Source organism: Heterodontus francisci, chromosome 1 (assembly GCF_036365525.1).
Source record: "Heterodontus francisci isolate sHetFra1 chromosome 1, sHetFra1.hap1, whole genome shotgun sequence".
In the NCBI taxonomy this organism is placed as follows: Eukaryota; Metazoa; Chordata; class Chondrichthyes; order Heterodontiformes; family Heterodontidae; genus Heterodontus; species Heterodontus francisci.
This window is the reverse complement of record NC_090371.1, coordinates 281,539,369-281,561,378: the sequence shown is the minus strand read 5'-3', so window position 1 is coordinate 281,561,378 and position 22,010 is coordinate 281,539,369. Positions and strand designations below refer to the sequence as shown.

Below are 22,010 nucleotides of genomic sequence, written 5' to 3'. Positions count from 1 at the left end.
ATTTTCTTTTTTGACTTCACCCCCTCCACACCACATTCCCCAGGAGTGGCTTTGAAACCTAACAAATCAAACAGGTAGGTAACAAATATACAGATATGTGTAGTAACTTCCCAGCCATTACTCCACTGATTCAGCCCTTCAGTTTTGGACATGCATTTGTTAGAATGTTGATCCAAAAGAAACTTTCGATTTTTGACCTGACTTTCAACTACTAAGTTTAAAGGTTGAATGATAAAAATGACCACTCAGGTCATTACTTGTCCACAATTTTGTTTTTACAGCAACACTACTTGAAATAGACTGATGATTGGAAACAGTGCATTTTAATGAGATGTAAATGCCAGATCAGCGTACATTGTGCTCTAAGTAGATAAATCCCACATTGTGTCACGCTATAGATTGTGAAAATATCAATATTATTTTGCTCGCAAATGATCCACGTTACTGCCCAGTAGTTTTATTATTTGCTCATACTTCATATATTGTCCTTTTCATGCAATAATTGATGTCAAAAACATGCCAAATAGCTCCAGTGCTACTGAGTCAATTCCTAAATAATTCTTTCCTGAACAAACAAATGATGCAAAAACATTTACAATAGATTCTTCAGTTTATGGTAGAAGTGAAACAGAATCTTCTGCCCTGCCACCCAACAAAATAAAATCTATGTTATTTAACAGGAGTAGCTTACTGCTTACGAGGTACTGACAAACTGCAATTGTTTATAACAAACAGATGAATTAAACTCACCACCCAAAAGCAACAACACCATAAGATCAGAAGCTGTTTTAAGCTCAGAAATATCATCTTCTTTATTACTGTCCACAGTTTCTTGGACAAGCTCCAGCAGACAGTCTACTAATCCTGCATCAACCAGCTGTAGTTTGATGACATCTGAACCATAAAAACAGAGAAATGCATGTTAGTTTGTTTATAGCTCTGGATAGCAGTGGTTTCAAATCTTATTTGATACTTTCTACACCATCTTCATACTTGGGCCACAAAACCATCTTCAGCTAAAGGGCACATGTCATGGATTGCTTCTAAGCATAGAATGGAAGACTGCTCAATTATTAAAAATACAAGCTTCACTTCAATATAGTAATTATCTACCTTTAAGGTTGAGTCTCAACATCAAAGCAAGTGTTAGTGGCAATAAAAACATCGGTACTCCACTACCATTAATTTCTGTGTCTCCAGAATCAGGATTCAAAGTTATTTTTCTCCACTTACAAGGGAAATACCACCCACTGCCATCGCAGCCTTAACAATGGACATGAGGTCTTACTGCAAATTCCCAGGAGAGTCACTAAGTGTCTCAGCACCTGCAAGAGAGGAAAATGAATAGCTGAATGTCTTTAACTGAGGGGTTTAGAAAGGGAAAGGAGGGCTTTAGGAGATTAAAGTTGAAATAACTCAAGATATGAGGACTTTGTTCAATCAAATGACTATTACTGAAACTCGCAGATCACTGAAATTTGCTTCCTTTTCCCTATATATTTAAATTTTTGGAATCATACTTTGAGACTCCAAGAGTGGAAAGGATTTTCCAAAAGGTTAATGTAGTAGCTATAGTATCTGCCGGCTTTAGAAAACCCTGGTAGTGTCTGTGGCACGTATCAGAACGCAAGTGAAAAGGAAGCAATTCTTTTATGATCTCTACCCAGGTTTCAGCAACAGTGATTCAACTGATTTGAAGTTCTAGATATATCTTGCATACTATTTCAACTTTAATCTCTCATCTGCCTTCACTTCCATTTAAAACACCTGTCAAACAAACCCCTTCAGCTATTTATTTTCAACTTTTTCAGATGATTTGACATTAAGCATTTTTACTGAAAATTGGTGGCAAGACATATGAAGCAAATTCTGCAATATTTTGTTGATAGCCAAGGGCAGTTTCCTAAACCATGTAAGTGAAGTTTCTTTTAAAAAATGGCTCAAGTATTTCATACCATTAAAATTCCCTTTAATGTTAATGTGCCACATTTGATTTTCCCTTTTCCAAACAACGATAAGTCAGATTTATCACAACAGCACTGGTGCCAGCATGGACTAGTTCACAGATCACAAGAAAATGATGGATGAGGTAGGTCATTTTAGCCCATCCAATGTACTCGATCCAGAAAACTCTCAAGCTCTCCCCCACCCCTCACCATGCAGCATCCAACTGTACATCACCTGGAAGTATAAATTTCCTGATATCGGTTCTAAATTTATCTACTATTTTTTCTGATTCCGTTAACTGTCTCGTACATCTCTAAGATTACTTCTCAGACATCTATCTAGGCTGAAAAGCCTTTTTAGTCTTTTCCTCATAACTCACCTTTGACACAAGTAATCAGTTTTGTGGTGATTCAGTACTGCCTTCAGCCTTGAATATCTCTCTTGTGCCTTGGCAATCAAAACTGGATGCAGTTTTGAAGGTGCAGCCTGATTTACATCAAAGTGATTGATTTTATTTTGGTTACCTCTGTTTGGGGAGGGCATCTTGCTCACATCTTCCCTAGTCAATACTTAGAAGTAATCATTCAGAATATTTAGCATTTTCTCCTTAACCTCAGTTTCAAGCTATTGCTATCTTTTATGGTTATAACCTCTTGTCTGACTATTCTCTTGCAGTCTCTAGGTTATAAATTCAAGTCCTAATCCAGGACTTGACTCTGCAGTGCAATATTGCATTGTCTGAATTGTTGTTCTTCGAATGAGACACACTGTTCTAGTAGTTCAGCAGGGTGTTCTCCTGGTATTGTGGCCAATATTCTTTCTTCAATCCCCACTCCCGCTTATTATCTGATTATTTTCAATATTATCTAATCGCCGTTTAGTAGTACAGAACATAGAAACACAAGAGCAAGAGAAGGCCATTCAACTCATCGAGCTTGCTCCACCATTCAATATGATCATGGCTGATCATCCACTTCAATGCCTTTTTCCCACACTATCCCCATATTCCTTTATGTCATCGGTATTAAGAAATCTTTCAATTTCTGCTTTAAACATACTCCATGACTGAGCTTCCACAGCCATCTGGGGTAGAGAATTCCTAAGATTCACAACCCTCTGAGTAAAGAAATTTCTCCTCATCATGGTCCTAAAGTGGTTTCCCTTTTATTTTGAAATTGTGTTCCTTGGTTCTAGACTCCCCAACTAGGGGAAACATCTTAGCTGCATCAACCCTGTCTATCCCTTTAACTATTTTGTAAGTTTCAATGAGATCACCTCTCATTCTTCAAAACTCTAGAGAATTCAGGCCCAGTTTCCCCAATCTCTCTTCGTAGGACAGTCCCACCATCCTGGGAACAAGTCTGGTGAACCTTTGTTGCAGTCCCTCTATGGCAATAATATCCTTCCTAAGGCAAGGGGACCAAAACTGCACAGAGTACTCCAGGTGCGGTCTAACCAAGGTTCTATACAATTGAAGAAAGAATTCACCACTTCCGTACTCAAAACTGGAGTATTGCTGAAAGAAGACATTTTTATCGAAGCTTTTCGTCTTGCACTCATCAGGACAATTCGCAAGAATGCCAATTAGTGCCATGGGACCTTTAACATCTAAGTGAACCCCTGAACAAGCAGACAAAGCATAAGAACTGACATGACAAAGCTACTTGTGACTCCAGTCGGCAGACTTATCTTCCATTTAATTTGTTCAATGATTTTCATTAATGTACAAGTTGCTTTATTCTTTCCAGTCTGGCATAGGTAGTTTTCTAATTACATGGGGATGGTTTACCAGATCGGAACACCTCTACCCACACCCGCAATTCCTCCCCCCACACCCCATGTAAATTCCTATTGATGTCAGAAGGATCTTCCAAACATACATCTTTTTCATTAGGAAACTGGTAGTTTAAAAGAATACGCGAAAACAGTTGCCAGGGTGTATAAAGGTTCAGAAGGATCATGCGACAGGACTGAGGATTCCCATGGAATTTTAATTAAAATCTCAAGCCACTCCATGGCTTAGTGAATAAATGGGACACAGTGAGGCCTAGACTAGAAAAGTCCTGGGTTTGAACCCTGGTTATGAGTTAGCTGATCTCAATCATCCATTCATCTCAATTAACATACAAAATATTTATGTTTTCAATAATACTCTATTTACAAGTGCTTATTTAATCACACATTTAACCTCTCCTATAATAGCACCAAGTGGCACGAATGGAAATTATAAAGGTAGATGCTAACATTGTTCACCATTTCAGTTGAAAAGTTGGGTAGGGAAGGTCTAAGGAGTTGGATCGGCTGGGAGAGGTGATTACAAAGAGCTGAAAAATACTTGATATCAAAGAATCGCCAAATCCTAAGTCTTGGAAGTGAAGCTTAGAAGCCAATTACCTGGAATGTCATATTTGTTTTTGAGGATACTCCTCAAAGTGAAGAAATGCTGCAGATAAACCAGTTCAACAAATCAGAAAAAATGTACTGTGAAACTGTGATTTTTAACCAGACAGAAATTCCAAACAAAAAAAAAAAATGTACATAAACCACAATTAAGCTAACCTCTGTACATGCAAATGATACACTAGATTGCCTAACAGCACTTTTACATTGTGGCTCAGTACAGAATTGCAGAGACTGGATTTTCGTTCTGGGGTCAGGACCGCGATGTTAGGAGAACTTCTGGATCCCGACCCCGCACTGCATCAGAAATAGATGCTTGGCGTGATTTTAGAAGAAAAAAAACATTAATTCACTAGCAGTGCGATCACCGTCCAGTTAATGGTGGCAGGTACAGGGAGGAGGCGGGACTTTCACAGAGTAGCACCAACTTAAAGGGAAAATGGCAGCCATCATGGTGCTGACTGTTTCATCGATAGCTGGAGAGAGCAGAGAAGACGTCCAGCAACAGGTCAGGAACCTGTGCCGGGACTGCACTGTTAATGGGTAATTATGTTGTTAAAGGTAAATGGTTAATTATATTAAAAGTAAACAACTGAAGGGCATTGTTCAATTAAGCATTTGAAGTGAATATAAAAACAGCCTGCTGGATACAAGGGGTGCCGTGAACAGAAGGCAGATTTGTGTAATGCTGCACTCTGAATAAACTGACCAAGAAAAGAACCTGCTTCTGGTTTCATTCTTCATTGTTTGGCTTGGGTCCATATAGCATGGTAGCAGAGGATGGGTGCCTAAAGGTTAAGATTGAAAACTAAGCATTTTTTTCTTCAGATGGAAGGTTGTAATCTGAATTGCTTTCGAGAAGGCTGGCAGAAACCAAGTATAAAGTGTCAGGGTATGATTTCCCACTGATGTTCTCTGAATAGGAACCTTATGACCAATGGAAAAATTTAGTGGATATGTGGACATGGGTTATGTCCTTACTGAAGAGAAAACAAGGTATGGCCTTAGTACTGTCACTTCTTAACAAAAGCAAGATCAAGTGCAAAGTATTTTGTGACTGGAAGCCTGTTATCAGTTGGATACTGAGGAAGGTCTGGAGCTTCTATTAAGTTTTATGGATAACATTTATAAGAAAGATGATCTATTAAATGCATACCAGGCATAGTCAGACCTTGATAAATTTAGAAAAACTGGATTATTCCATAGAGGAATATATTATGGAATTTAACACAATAATAGACTGCAGAAATTCTACCTGGAAATACCATATTCAGTGCCCACTTTCAAGTTGTTGGATTGTGCTGAAGGGTCACACAAGTATAGGCTCTTGTTCTTAACTGGTGTTAGATTCTCAAAGATATGCGCTTTTGGATCAGATGTCTGCTGCTTTAAAAAAATTCCTTGGAAAGCCATCATTTCCAGCAGCCTTCATGGCACAAATGGGACATTTTGTGCAGTCAGAGGATGGAGTACTCTATGGTTGTGGCATTTTGAGTTTGTTTAAACATGAGGTGCAGGCATCAATACAGTAGAAGATTCACAGACAAGAGAAATGAGGTTGGAGACCTTTTGGCAGATCTGGCAGACAGGAATGGAGTAACAGACAAGTGAACCCCAGGAATACCAGGGAAATGGGTGTTTCAGATGTGATTCAAAATATCATTATGCAGTAAATTTCCCTCTTAAGGGGCAGCACAGTGGCGCAGTGGTTAGCACCGCAGCCTCAGCTCCAGGGACCCGGGTTCCATTCTGGGTACTTCCTGTGTGGAGTTTGCAAAGTTCTCCCTGTGACGGCGTGGGTTTTCGCCGGGTGTTCCGGTTTCCTCCCACAGCCAAAGACTTGCAGGTGATAGGTAAATTGGCCGTTGTAAATTGCCCCTAGTGTAGGTAGGTGGTAGGGAATATGGGATTACTGTAGGGTTAGTATAAATGGGTGGTTGTTGGTCGGCACAGACTCGGTGGGCCGAAGAGCCTGTTTCAGTGCTGTATCTCAAATTAAAAAAAAAAATTGTCAAACAAAACAGGGTTCGAGGTGACATGACAAAAAGGTTCAGAAGTGGAAGATATTGCTCAGTCTGAGGGATTTGTACTGGTCACAAGAAGCTTAAGTCTGGCAATGAGCATTCTAGTCCTGGATTCATTTAACTGTGCCTTGAACAGTGGTTGCACATATATGGGTATGTGGAACAGATTGGTAGAAATGCCATTTAGATCCACTAAATAGTAAGGATCGAAGTAAAGTTAAGAGTATGAAAGTTCTACTTGCTTCAGGTTTGGGAATGACAATACATTAGTGTCACTAAAAAAAAGGGTGGCGATTCCATGCACAATAGCTGGAGTAAGCCACTTTATTAGTGCAGATATGGGGTCTAGCGAGATATCCTTGCTGTGTTGTGATCATCATCCCCTGGCTTTAGAAGGGACTAAAATTAGTTCTAACTTTTCTGCACACTTGAATGCCCTACATGCTGGGAGAAGGACATTTATCAAGGCAGAAGTGAGAAAATTTAGTGAGCATTACGCAATTGCATAAGACAGTCAGATAATCCTGGGGATTTGGTATACTATAAAAGTGTCAGAGTGGAAACGTCTGGGTAAAGTGATGGGAAAACTGATTCTCCAACATTGTAGTCAAACTATTAGGGTCCATTTATCTAGGTTAATGGGGATTATTATAAACTTGCAGAATCTGAATAATTAGGTGATGAGGCACCCTATACCTCATATATTCATGTTTGACTGTTATAAGGAACAGAATATGGTAGATAAAGGAGCTGGATGACTGGACAAAGTGATACCGGTGCACACTATAGGGCTATTTTCCCCAAAGGGTTACTGCCTGAAGTCGGTACTAGGGTAACCTACATACCAGAGGGATCTACTGCATGGAGGGATGTGACCATTTGTAGGGAGAGGAGGGAAAGCTACTGACAAATTCAAACACTGGCTAAATGCCCAAGATGATGGACAGGAGGCAAGATCTATGGACTGGCAAAACTGAGGTGAAATAGTGGAACTCAAGAAAACGCAGTGAGAGACCACAGTGGATCTGGGAGTGACTACAGGACAAGACTAGGAAACCATTATGTACTGGTGACTGAATCTCCAGTGAGAGGGAGAGCTCCTGTAGCAGTAGTCCAGAGATGAGGGCAAGTACAGGCCGTAGCTTGACTAGAAGAACTACTACAGAACAACCTGGGAACACTACTAGAAGAAGCCCTTATGATTGGGAGGTTATGGTGGCTGCAAATAAAAATATTGATGAGACAAAACAGAGTTGGAAGGAATTTGGTGTCTATTCTGAAGTGCAAGATAGGGGATTGTCACCTCATCACGCAGATGGGTATGTATGGAAAAAGTATTCCCAAATGTGACAAAGCGTAAGTGAGACTAGTGGCAAGGGGTTTTGAAAAGAGCCTTGATCAAGATGCGAGAATGGACTTCCCCATGGCAAGTGTGATCACATTTTATGGCTCTTCTAGCACATGCCAATGGGAATGTAGGCCAACTGATATAAAAACTGCATTTCTGCAGAGAAGTATTTTGAAACCGCCTATTGTGTAACGTGACACGATTAGTGACCTCAGAGTAAAAGGCACATCTAGGTAGCAGCAACCACAATGAATTTTACATCCAGTTTGGAAGAAAAGAGGGTCTAAGACTAGCATTTTAAACTTAAATAAGGGCAACTATGTGGGCATGAAAGCTGAGCTAGCTGAAGTGAACTGGGTTACTAGGCTAGAAGAGAGATCAATAGAGAAGCAGTGGCAGACATTTAAGGAGATATTTCAAAATTCAATAGGTACGTTCCTACTACAAGGAAAAATTCTAAGGGGAGAACCCACCATCCATGGTTAACTAAAGTAGTTACGGAAAGCATCAAATTTGACAAAAAAAGCATAATTGTGCAATGATGAGTGGCAGGTCAGAATATAAAGAACTGCTGAGAATGACAAAAGGTTAATCGGGAGAAAGAAATTACAGTGAGAGGAAGCTAGCTAGAAATGTAAAAACAGCAAGAGTTTCTACAGGTATTTAAAAAATAGAGTGAGTGTTGGTCCTCGAGAGAGAATGGGAGTTAATAGTAGATAAGAAGGAAATATGGATGAAATGAACAAATATTTTGCTTCTGTCTTCACTACAGGATACAAAAAACATTCCAGTAATAGCTGTAAATCAGGAGGTGGAAGGCAGAGAGCAACTTGGTGAAATTACTATCACCAGGGAAGTGGTACTGAGCTAACTGACGGAGCTGTGGGCTGACAAGTCCCTGGGGTCCTGAAGGGCTTCATCGTAGGGTCTTGGAGTGGCTAATGAGGTAGATGAGTTGGTGTTAATTTTTCAAAATTCGCTAGACAGTATGCATAAATGGGTCCTTCTCTGACTCACAGGATGTGACGAGTGGAGTCTCACAAGGGTCTCTGCTGGGGTTCAGCTTTTTACAATTTATATCAATGACTGAGGGGAGCTATGGCATGGTAGCTAAATTTGCAGATGAGACAGATAGGTAGGAAAGTATGTTGTGAAGAGGACATGAGGTTGCAGAGTGATATAGAGAAGTTGAGTGAGTGGGCAAAAATCTGACAGATGGAGTAAAATGCAGGAAAATGTGAAATTGTTCACTTTGGCAGGAAGAATAAAAAAGCAGAATTACTTAAATGGAGAATGACTGCAAAATTCCAAGGTACAGAGGGATCTAGATGTTCTGGTGAATGAGTCGCAGTTAGTATGGAGGTACAGCAAGTAATAAAGGCAGCTAATAGAATGCTATCCTTTATTATGAGAGGAATTGAAAACAAAAGGATGTTATGCTTCAGTTATACAGGGCATTGGTGAGACCATATCTCAAATACTGTGTGCAGTTTTGGTCTCATTTAAGGAAGGATGTAAATGCGTTTGAGGCGGTTCATAAGAGCTTTACTAGATTGATACCTGGAAAGAGTAAGGAAAGGTTGGACAGACTGGACTTGTTTTCACTGGAGTGAAGAGTGAGAGGAGACATGATTGAAGTTTATAAGATCTAAACTGTCATGACCAGGTGGATGTGGAAAGGAGATTTGCTCGTGGGTGAGTCCAGAACTAGGAGGCACTGTTAAAATTAGCTGTCACCCTTTTGGGACAGAAGTGAGAAGAATTTTTTTTTTCCCCCCTCAGGGTTGTGCAACTTTGAAACTCTCCACCTCAGAAGGTGGTGGAGGTGGAGTCATTGAATATTTTTAAGGCGGAGGTAGATAGATTGTTAGGCAAGGGAATTAAGGGTGATCAGGGTAGATGGGAGTGCAGGATTAGAGATACAAACACATCAGCCATGATCTTATTGAATGGCAGAGCAGGCTCGAGGGGCCGAATGGCCGCCTACTGCTCCTAATTCGTATGTTTGTAAAGAAACGACGCTGTGGAAATTAAATATTTATGTATTGAATGATGCATCGAGAGTATGGCATTTCTTGGTTAGGTCTGTCTTGCTGAAAGTAGATTGTATTCAGTCAAAAGCAGATCCAGCAATGTTGTACTGGTATCAAAGAAACTTGCAGACATCTTTATGATGCAGGTCAATGATTTTTCTATGGGGAGGTTCTGTGGAATTTGAGCAATTGGTTATAGATAAATTAAAAAAAGGAGTTTAAGATTGGAACTCCAGGCTGTAGGTGCCTTTAAATATATAGGGTTCAATATCGATCAGAATAGGTCGGGAATAACCTTGAATCATATCTAGAAAGTGTTAATCGTATCCTGATAGATTGGACCAGGTTGTCACAAAGATGGTCTTGCGTCCAAAGAAGAAACTGCAGCTGAGAAGCCTGATTGGACAGTTAGAACTGTGATGCAATATGCTACGATTGAAGTTTTGAGTGCAATAAAACATTAAAGAAATTAAACTGAAAAATGCATACTCCAGTTTCCACCATTGGGTGATCCGAAAGACATGCAATTAGTCATTTTTAGTGATGCCTCTCATGCTAACCTTCCTGATGAATATTAGAGTCCAGCTTGGTTTATCATATTCTTGGTGGGAAAACATGGAAAGTGTTGTCCCTTGGCTTAGAAAGCCAAGAAAATATAGTTAAGAGCACTCTAGCTGCAGAAACGATAGATATGGATTTTTACTTATCTAACATTTTGAAAAAGATATCTTATACAAGGGGCATTGAGAAAAGTTTGCCTGTTGAATGTTAGGTGGATTCACTTTGGCATTACATTCATTCGTCAGTCTCAAAGATTAAGAATTGACTTTGCCAGTATAAAAAAATGTTGGAGAAAAGAAATCCAAGATTAAATGGGTCAACGCGAATCACCCATTAGAACAAGCATTCCTTTTAGTAAAACAGTAAGAAATTCTTGGAGGTCCTAGAAGAGGGACACCTTGTAATGAGTTGCACAAAATATGGAAAAAAATCAGTTTTTGCTTTGTAATTGTTCAAGTTTCCTTTTAAAGAAAGGGGAATCTGCAAATGGTTAATTATGTTAAAGGTAATTGGCTGTTAAAAGTAAACAGTTGAATGGCATTGTGCAATTAAGGATATGAAGTGAATATAAAGGGAGCCTGCTGGACACAAGGGCTGCGGTGAACAGAAGGCAGATGTGCAATGCTGCACTTTGAATAAAACAAAAGGATCTGCTTCTAGTTTCATTCTTCACAGTTTGGCTTGGATCCATATAACGTTCACCACTTTTTTCTGATGCCTCCCTAGTGGCGCTTTTGGAGGCCAGGGAAGCTCAGAGAAGCATTCTTTTCCATGGCTGGGTGGCCTATACCACTCAAACGAAGAAGGCACAGCTGGAGGTGGCTCACAGTAGTTGCAATGTTGTGAAGAGGACGTGGGTTCAATGTCGCAAGCACTTCAATGACCCTCTTATGTCTGGCAAGAGGAGTGCAACATGCACCCATGAAAGGCCTCCCACTGTTTGACACCAGCATACACGAGCTGTACAGTGAGGGCACATAGTACTCCTGAACATAGTAGAAACGTGTGCCCAGGAGCATTACTGAGCCAAGCTCGCAAATATAACACTACTGTGGAGGAGGCAACATTGAAAACTATCAAATCTTGATTGTTCCACTGGGAGTGGTGATGATGGGCATTGTTGTCTTAACTCACTCTTGACCTTGCAGGAGAAAAGAGCACACCACACGAGAGACAACTCGCTCAGGCGCTAAGTGCTTCTTCCTACCATATTAAAATCCATGGAGGAGGCAGGGTAGCATGGGGTAAACTAGCATTGCATAAGTGAGCAGGTGGTGGTGGTGGAGGCAGAGACAGTTAACTCCAGAAGATGGAGGGCAGACACTGCCATGCTAAGCTGGGCAGAGATAGAGCACCTCAGGAGTCTCAAGGCAGGTAATTCATGGATCACAAGCACAAAATATGTGCCTACATGTTGGAATTCAGAGGTGGTGTGGAGTCAGGCACAAAGTGGAGTCCATTCATCAGATGTGCTTTGCTTTGTTTCAGGGCTTTTAGGGTAAGAGCTCCTCCATTGAGGGAGTGGCCAACCTCTTGGAGAGCCATATACAGTAACAGTGTGGAGCAGCACGCTGACCTACACAAAGTATCATATTCTGTAGCATTGACTGGCCAGTGACACTAATCGTGATGAGATGCATGGAATAGATACCTGTTGCGCCCCAGCTGCTGGTTCCTTTCAGTGGTGACGGCGGTAACTTATGACTATGCCCCTCATTCACCTCCTTGGTCCATCTGACTGAGGAACCATCTGCATAGGAAGGTCTTCTGACCGAGGCTGCTTCTGCATTGACACCAGTGCAGGAGCCTGTAGAGGTGGCCCCAATGGCACCTCCACCATGAGGATGACCACTGGGGCATCTCAGCCACATGTGGCAGAGTGAGCAGGCTGCCTCCGCCACATCCCCAACCACAAGGGGAGCAGCCCTCAGGAGCGGCCGTAAGCATAGGTCACCGCACCAGTTACTGGTTCACAGTGACAATTTGTGTTTAACAATGAATCTATACAATGGACATGTTGGTTGCACCCAGACTTGTATGTCTGCATTCTTTGGCAATAAGGCAGAAGAGGCAAGATGATGGTGAGCAGGGCCAAGCTCTGTGTTGGGAGTGTGGCTGCTGGAGGCTTGTGTTCCACCCAAGGTTGGTAACAATGGAAGTATTCAGAGTTCTGTGAATTATGGATGTATTCCCTCACTTAGGGAAAGGTGATTTACAGAGCCAACTGTCGTACTGGATGAACGTAGCCCAAGTGAAAATGTGCCTGGATCAGAGTGCCCCTCACATCCAAGCCATCCTGATGAGTGCCTTGACTCCTGAGGTGATAATGCTGACATCCCTGCAAAGCATAGGCACCACTTAGCACTACATCTTCCTCCTCCTCCGAGGAACTGTGCTGTTCCAGCGCTTCTCCCTCTTCAAGTTCCACACCTCTCTGGAGAGCACAGCAGACCACAATGCATGAAACCCTTGAGGGAGTATACTGGAGGGCTTCAACTGACCAGTCAAGGTACTGGAACTGCATCTCCAAAAGCCAATGGCCAGCTTGATAGCCCTTGTGATGCCTCTGTTGCTGAGTTAAAGCCATCTCTTCAGTGAATATCCTTTATCAGCTATCCATGGATTCTCACTGGTGCCCTGAACAGCTGTAACACTTGCGATTGCCGGAGGATGAAGGCATCATGGCAGCTGCCAAAATAGCATGCACACACCTACATAAAGTTCTTGTGGTTGCAGAACAGCTGAAGGTGTGAGCTGGAGCCCTTCCTATTGATGAATCTCCCTGGCTCCTCGTTTGGTGCCTCGATGGCCCCCTGCACCGGAGAGAATTCAGCGACTGAGGCAAATCCCTCTGTTTGCGTTGACCCTCCGTTGCAATCTCTACATACTTCCTGCCCTCTTGATAGGGCATCAATCACTTTCCTTATGCAATGATGTGCCGCTGCCTGAGAAATGCCACTAAGGTCCACTGCCTATTCTTGGAATGAACTAGAGGTGTAAAAGTTGTACAAGGCCACTGACTGATGGCTGCGGTCAGGGCATGCCGACAAGACCCATGAGGTTTAAGATTATCCTGAGAGCAGACAGGTCAGAAACCTGCCCAAGAAAAGCCTCCCGTGGCACCAATGTTCTGACATATTGACATACTTATTTTCAACAGTATACCCTGTGTTGAGGGTTTCAACTTCATTGCCTTCCTGCTCCTTGTTCCCCTTCTCTGGGCTCTTGCTGCCCAGGTGTCTGCATCTGATCCTTTATTGCTACTGGTCCCTATCTTAGAGTACCTCATTCCCATCGCCAGATCTGGCCTTGCTTGCCGTCAGTTCAACTGCCAGGCTTCCCTTTCTTGACTCCTCCCTCCTCCCCGCCTCCCCACTTGCCGTGATCCCTTCTGGCTCACTACCCCCACAATTATCTCAGTGTTCACAGACCAGATGCTCGGGGGGCTCTACTCATGCAAATGTGCCAATGCACGAGGGCCCCTCGCAGCCTTCCCTCTTTATGCTGCCTTCTGATTATCTCTTGTGACCATTACTGGCTCCCTGCTGTGTTGCCCCTGCCTCCTGATGGAGATGTTGGAGAACCTTCGTGGTTCACATGCCTCCTTTTCAAAGTAGCAAGCTGGCCCTCGATGAGCTGTTAATTCACTGGTTTGCATTAATTGCTTATTCACCCTTTTCAGGGGCTCTTGTGGGCCTGTGTGCAGAAGCTAGTGTGTGAATTTGCAGGCCTGCCTGCCTCTGATCCCAACCCCTGGTCTCGAGATAAAGTAAAATGACTTTTCTACATAGATTTCCTATTTTTATAATTGTCTACTGTTAGCTAATTGCTTCTATGGATTAGGCTGTGCAGACAGCAGACTTGGTGACCCATGAAAAAGTGGGTCGACACTGTTACTGGAAAATTTGGTCATGAGACTTACACAGGGGAGTGCCTAAGACAGCAAGAAGCTAGTATGTTAGAATTAATAGCACCACGGCAATACGTCTCTTATTACAAAAAGGTGTTTGTTACACAATTCATATGAAAGTTATTTAACAATAATGGTCTCATGAATAAAAAAATACACACCATGTTCTGCCAATGGAGCCAAGACTTCAAAAATCATCTCTTTCTTCTCGTGCTCAGTCTGCTTTTTGAAGAGTTTTACAAGTTCATCTGCAATCTTAGTTGATGCAAACTGCTCTTTGCTGGACTCTTAAATTAAAAATTTACAAATATTACAAAGGGCAAATAAAGGACAAAGAAAAATACATTAAAATGAGCATCAGAGCATCCTTCCATGGTGTTTATTAGTCATGTAATTGCTTTTTTTGGTCCTGCTTAATATGACGAGTTCTGTAAAATGCATGCGATTGAATGCAAAATGTTTTTAAAAATTATACTTTAAAGGAATGTATCTCTAAATATGCATCTAACTAGTACTCTGCAACTGATAATAGTTAACAAAATAAAAAGCCCCATCAACCGGTTTTTTTTTTAAAAAGCCCGAAGTTCTCAATTTCCCCTAATGATGGAACTAAAACAAAACAATTTAGAGAGAGTATTCTGTAAAAATTGAAGTGATAGAGGCCAAATGTGAACATTTTGCTATAAAATATTTTCCAGCAGTCACAAACCTAACTGGGTCTCCAGATGAATGCTAGCTTACCTATCTCTGCTAGGTTACCAAATGCAACCAAGCACATTTCCGTCAGTGCTGTATGCTGGGAATGTATGCCCAACAACTGAACCAAAGTAGGAATGACCCCCATATTTATCAACTGGGCCTGCAGGGTATCTGTAAAACAAGAAAATTAATATAAATTGAAATTTAATTCTTAAAAGGTCAAAAGCAGTCTTGCAGATAAAATCTATTCCCTGACATATCAACAGTTAGAAACAAGATTGCAAAACATATACTGTCTGAAAGAAATGCACTGAAAAGAGATTATGTTGCTTGGAATGATTGAAGACTTGATGAATCCATGCAATTAAACCATGCTGGATTTATGTCCTAATATGCTGGTATATCAGTAGACAGGGTATGTTGGAGAGTTAGTAAATGTATGTACACAGCCAAAACAGATGATGCAAGCTCTAAAGTGTTAAACAAGCATCTAAGAGCTGGTTTATTCAAAAAGAGAAGATAAATCTGCAAACAGAATAAATGCTGCAACCCATTTCCTCTATTACTTTGTGGGAAAGCTTTCAACATTTGAGGGCCAATTTTAAGAGGTTTTTTTTGAAGTATCACTTTTAAAAAAAAAATCACCATGGGCATATGGCAACAACTTATTAAAATATATTAAAAAGGGAGCTTGTGTTTTTCATAAATTTTGTTGCCCCCTACCTATTTATCATTTTCAAAATCTCAATGTCCTATGCCACGCTGTGCATTAAGTTACATACTTCAACTGGATTGAAAAGCTGCCTAATTTTTGAATTCTTTTTTAAATTCAAAAATCCACTTACCTACTTTAATACTGTTGCTCCAGTGTGTAATCTACCCCAGCTGCTCCCTTCTTCCAATTCCAATAATTTTAAAACTTGCAAACCTGCAAAGTGTAACCCAATTCAATAGCCCAGTGTGTAAAGGCACTACCCAGTATAGTGAAAAACTAGACAGATGGGAAGGTTGCAGCTTCTATTCCCAATTGGAGAGTTAGCAGATCTCAGCTGGGACACATCAAGGCACTACAACTAGTCTTAGCGCTCTTGTGGTTGGGACGGTGGGGGGAGAAATCTGTCTAATTCCCAATAGTTGCTATCCATTGACTGTGTGTCTGTCAGCGCAAACAGGGTTAGGTTTAAGCTTTGGTGTCCTCCTCTAAGTCTGTGAAAACTCATGGTCAAATGTCACACAAAAATTGGCCACTTAGATAAGATGCCAAAGATCAGCCACCATCAGCAAATGTGGAATTGTAGGCTGACCAAGAGTCACTACCTTCAGAAGGCAAGTACACAGGGTGCATTTTCCTGAATGTTGCATGCCTGTGGCATTTCTTATTGTGCTGGTGCACTTAACATTGTGGAAAATATACTAAAATAAAACTTTTGCATCTTAAATGGAAAATATACCATTAAATTGGCTACAAGTGGATATCGTAATTTTGTGATTCGTAAGCCTGCCTGTGTAATTTGGTATGCCCATTATTTTGCCAACTAACTGCCATGTCCAAACCACTTGGGCAAGACTAATTTAGTACAAGTTATGAAAACAGCCCCAAGTCATTGTGCGAACAATTTCACTTTATATTAGGTACAAAACAAGCATGTACAATGGTTAAACAAATACATTGTATTCTCACATTTCTCATTCTCAGGGCATTTATAGGTACCTATTTGGGCACCTATTTGCATTGTAGGATGTCAGTGCTCATTTGATCGCTGATATATGCGATCAAATTTAATGCCACAACATCCACAGTAAAGTAACAATATCTGTAGTCACTACTCTCATCATTTGATATGCTCACCATTACTAACAGGCAGCTTTAGGCATCAACTACACTACATAATATCACAACACAGTGCAAAAGGTTGTCAGACAGGTGAACATAAGTTTTAAGCCAGCCATCCTTTAAACTTATACAAGCTTAATAAGAATGTACCTTCAGGCCAATCAGTGCAACTATAAATATTTCTTTGACAGTAGTGGGGACAATTTACACTGGTCACTTCGTATTTCACTGTCTCAGTGACCTAACATGGAAAGCAGGTTATCGGACTCAATTAAAAACACAAGATTTGGGCTGTCATTTGTACTGATGGTCTCTAAACTGGAGAAAATGGGGAACTACAGCCGTGTTAATTTGACGTCGGTAGTAGGGAAAATGTTGGAATCTATTATAAAGGATGTGATAACTAGACAATATTGGGCAGAGTCAACATGGATTTATGAAAAGGAAATAATGTTTGACAAACCTGTTGGAGCTCTTTTGAGGTTACTTGTAGCACAGAGAAAGGAGACCCAGTGGATGTGGTGTATTTGGATTTTCAGAAGCCTTTTTATAAGGTTTAACAGGAGGTTAGTGAACAAAATTAGAGCATGTGAGATTGGGGGTAATATATTGGTATGTATTGAGAATTGGTTAACAGACAGAAAACAGTAGGAATAAAAAGGTTATTCTCAGGGTGGCAGGCTGTTACTAGTGGAGGACTGCAAGGATCAGTGCTGGGGTCACAGCTATTCACAATCTATATAATTGATTTGGTTATGGGGACCAAATGTAATATTTCCAGATTTGCTGATGAGACAAAACTAGGTGGGCTTTAAGTTGTGAGGAGGGTGCAATGAGTCTTCAAGGGGACTTGGACAGGCTAAGTATATGGGCAAGAACACGACAGTTGGGCAGGAATTTTCTGCCACCCCAGCGAGCCAGATGGTGGCGTAAAATGGAGGAGGCCTTCCCAGCCTGCTCCCGCCTCCACCCCACTTTACATTGGCTGCAAACCCCAGACCAATCGAGGCCCTTAAAAGTAAGGGCCTCCACAGGTATTTTAGCCATGGCAAGCAGGCATCTGGTAGACATGAAAGGCCGCCCAGAGATACCTGGTGGCCTTCCAGCACAGCGGAAGGGCCTGCCAATCAGGCACAAGGTGCCCAATTGAGGGCCATAACTGGCCTGCCCGGTGAGGCGAACCAAACTACCTCAGTCCTGGCTCTGTCCTCAGCTGGGATGCAGTCCCAGCAGTGGTCACCGCTCCCCATGGGGCTGCTGGGGCTTAGAGCTGCCGGCCTGATGATTGGCTGGCAGCTCAATGAGGCGGGATTTCCTCCCTCAAGCGGGCAGAAGTCCCACCTCTCAACAGTTAAAGCCCGGGGACCTGTAGAATGCGGATCCCCGGGCTGGGTGGATGCAGTTCACCACCAACTTTTACGTCTGTGGCCAGCTCCTGCCCTCCCGTTGTAAAATCCAGCCCATGGAATATGTGAAGTTATCCACTTTTGAGAAAAAAATGGAGAGGGGTTGGAAGTGTTGATGTCCAAAGCACCTGAGTACCCTTGTTCATGAATCACTAAAAGCTAGCATGCAGGTGCAGCAAGCAATTAAGGCAAATGGTATGTTGATCTTCATCACAAGGATATACTTGTCATAGAGGGAGTGCAAAAGTGGTTCACCAGACTAAAGGCCTGCTCAGGTCACAAAAAAAAAAAATCCCCAACCTGAACCAGACAGTACCACACTGGGCCCGAGCCGCTCCATTTTTTCCACCGCGCCTGACCCGACCACTGGAATGTTCCCTTTACTTACCTTCCGACTCCCAATCTAAAGGAAGCTGCAGCATGTGTGATGACGTCAGATGCTCACTGAGCTGACTCCGTTTCCTTCTTTGACGACCCGGACTCCCAGCTCAGGAAATTTTTTTTTACTTTTAACACTTCTTGCTATGTGTATCGGACCCAGACAGCCCGATCCGGAAGAGCGACCCGACCCCGACAGCCCGATCCGGAAGAGCGACCCGACCCCGATACACATTGTCAGGTTCAGGTAGGGTAGCAGGCCTTTACACCAAATTAATCCCTGGGATGGCGGGATTGTCTTATGAGGAGATATTAAGGAAACAGGGCCTGCAATCTCGAGTCTCGCAGAATGAAAGGTGATCTCATTTAAACTTACAGGCCGTAACAGGGTGGGTGTGAACAGGATGTTTCCCCTGGCTGCTGAGTCTAGAATCAGGGGACGTAGTCTCAGAATAAGGGGTAGGCCATTTAACACTGAGCTGCGGAAAAATTTCTTCACTCAGGAGGTGGTGAATCTTTGGAATTCTCTACCCCAGAGGGCTGTGGAAGCGCAATCATTTAGCATGTTCAAGCCAGAAAATCAAAAGCTATTTGGATATCAAGGGATATGGGGATAGTGCAGGAAAGTGGCGTAGATGGGTGAGGTAGATGATCAGCCATGATTGATTAAATGGCGGAGTAGGCTCGATGGGCTGAATGGCCTACTCTTGCTCCTATGCACTTGAATGGCGAAAATGTTATCTTTTATTATTTTTTATTTTATTTTTATTTAGAGATACAGCACTGAAACAGGCCCTTCGGCCCACCGAGTCTGTGCCGACCATCAACCACCCATTCATACCAACCCTACAGTAATCCCATATTCCCTACCACCTACCTACACTAGGGGCAATTTACAATGACCAATTTACCTATCACCTGCAAGTCTTTGGCTGTGGGAGGAAACCGGAGCACCCGGCGAAAACCCACGCGGTCACAGGGAGAACTTGCAAACTCCGCACAGGCAGTACCCAGAATCGAACCCGGGTCCCTGGAGCTGTGAGGCTGCGGTGCTAACCACTGCGCCGCCCCAAGGTTTCCTACAAACATGAAAACTTACAAAACTAAAGGCAAACTACAGTACTTGTTTGTAAAATACCCCATTTTGTAAAGATAGCTTTATAGCTTGGTCAATTAATTAATTCTGAAGTGGCAACACTATTGTTTAGTTGTTTTGAGGTTAAAAATAGACTGATTCATAACAAGTGAATAAATATATTTGCAAGGAATTTCTCCAGTGTTTTAAGTAAGGCTTAACTATCTTATTTTAAGTGGTTCAGGTTTTTGCTAAAATAGTGAAGAGGAATTTCATACAAACGCATTAAAGAAATTGATCACTTAGCCAGATTTCAAATCAGGGAATGACTAAGTTTTTTTTTAAACTTTCGAATTTGTAAAGAACTATAGAGCAGGTTTCTAGATAAATTATATATGTACTGCTAGCTGTAGGATACACTGCATAAACGTACATGCACATTGAGAAATAATTACTCCTGCAAGCACTCAATGAATTTAAAATTCTGTAACTGCGAACAGAGTTAAGTGCGCATGTCAGCATGATCTTTCTCCTAGCCGTAGGCAGGCAGCGTAAACATTGCGCTGCCGCCTGTGAATGGGCACTATAGCTATTGAGCTGAGGTTGGTAACTTCAGTAGAACTGCAGTCAGGATCCAGACAGAAATTGGGAGGCCAAGTCCAATTACTAAGCCAAAATCTACAACTGACAGCTCTTTAAAAGATGATCCCTACAGAGATCTCCATTCCAAGCCAGGAACAGAAAGCAGAAGTAATGTAAAATCGTAGGTTACAAAAGCCAAAGAAAGTATGCATCTTCCTTGAATATTTTGGTTAAATCACTAAAAAAATTATGACCACTGCAGCATTAGCTAAGAGGACTGATTGAGCCTACCTATGAAAGGAACTGAATTAGGATTAAGGATGTTAATAATCATCTTCTGATATTCAATCGAATTTCTTAATTTACAATGGAATGTTAACAAACTAAAATATTTTTAGTTTGTTCACAAAATATCAAATGGATTTCAGAGGTTAAGCTAATAGAACTTGAATCACTCAGACACAGGTTCCCAAGGACATTACGGTAATATAAACTTTTTCATCTGGTACAACTATTAAAGTCCGAAGTGCATCACTTTAGAAGCATCCCAAATGCAAAGCTTACGTCACACATGCAACTATTTGGTTCAACGTGTTCAAACACTATATCATAATTTAACAGACAGGAAACCATTAACAAGTACCATCCTAAAAGTATTTTTAAAAAGGAAACCAGCCGTTTCTACTTGCTTTTTCCCCGATCTTGATGTCCCCAGCCTTTTGCTAAGGGTAGCTGGAAATTTTCAAGTAGCTATTTAGCTACAAGCTTTCCTTAGCAACAGAAATTGGCTTCTATAAATGCTGCATCATTATTTACAGCAACAGGACTTTTAGATCCACTAAAAATCCCACTTTTGCTTTAAGAAATCACAGATCACTACTGTAACTGAAACACATATTTATCTGTACAAGTCTATTCCAAGAAAAACACATTCAACTCATGAGATTCACTCAGCTAGAGTCCTTGCATCATTCTTTCAAGGACTCTATTCCTTTTCGGGAACATTACGTTCCTCTGCCTCCTCTGGGGAAAACCCCCGAAATTAATATCCTTCAAATTCCCCTTTCTACAAATATAAACCCAGCTCTTGAAGGAGGAAAATTGATCCTGAATCAGCCACTTTTCCCCAGAGCACCTACTCACATGTGAAGAGGGAAAAAGGGTTGCATCTAATCTTGCTTGAAGTTCATCAATTCTGTACTCTTATCCTCTAATACTCTGCTTATAGTCCAAGTTGAACAGCTGGTGTTTTTCAATCTTACATTATTTTAAATATCTTTATAGCATTGTCAGTCATACTTTATACTGGAAAAAGATTGTCATTTAAGCCTTTTCACTTAATTCAGTCCCACAAGGCCTAGAATAATTCTGGTTACTTCTCTAAACTCTTAAAAATTTGGTCACCCTAAATGCATTAAGCCATATTCCAGAACTCACTTCATCACTAATCTATAACTTTTGCTCTGACTTGTAACCTCCTCTAATGCATCTGAGCACCCAATCTGCCTGACTACTTCACACTGACCAGATGCTATACTCGTTGCACTGAATTAGGATTACCTTGGAACCATGTCCACACAGTAGTTAGCAAAGTCAACTTATTCTTCTATCATCTGCACAAATTCACTGCAACCTCCTTCATTGTTTTTGGCTTAAATTCACTGGTCAATTCTATGTATAAAAAAAATTGGTGGTTTAAATATAATTGTAGGGATTTGAATACAACTTTCCAGGGTCTAATTCCTTTTATTGGATATCTAACCCCAAATACAACGCATGATTTTGTGAACTGAAACCTTTCATAACACTCATC

General features: G+C 41.4%; 1 protein-coding gene across 4 annotated transcripts in view; it reads right to left on the bottom strand.

The window, feature by feature from the left end:
• rap1gds1 (RAP1, GTP-GDP dissociation stimulator 1) overlaps positions 1–22,010 on the bottom strand; it is a 92,839-nt gene that overhangs the window by 26,102 nt on the left and 44,727 nt on the right. For all 4 annotated transcript variants that reach the window (XM_068046219.1, XM_068046210.1, XM_068046229.1 and 1 more), the window contains 3 exons: positions 14,965–15,093; positions 14,385–14,510; positions 751–894 (listed from right to left, as the gene is read on the bottom strand). In XM_068046219.1, the coding sequence (XP_067902320.1) occupies positions 751–894; positions 14,385–14,510; positions 14,965–15,093 (399 nt within the window). The remainder of the gene's footprint in view (positions 1–750; positions 895–14,384; positions 14,511–14,964; positions 15,094–22,010) is intronic.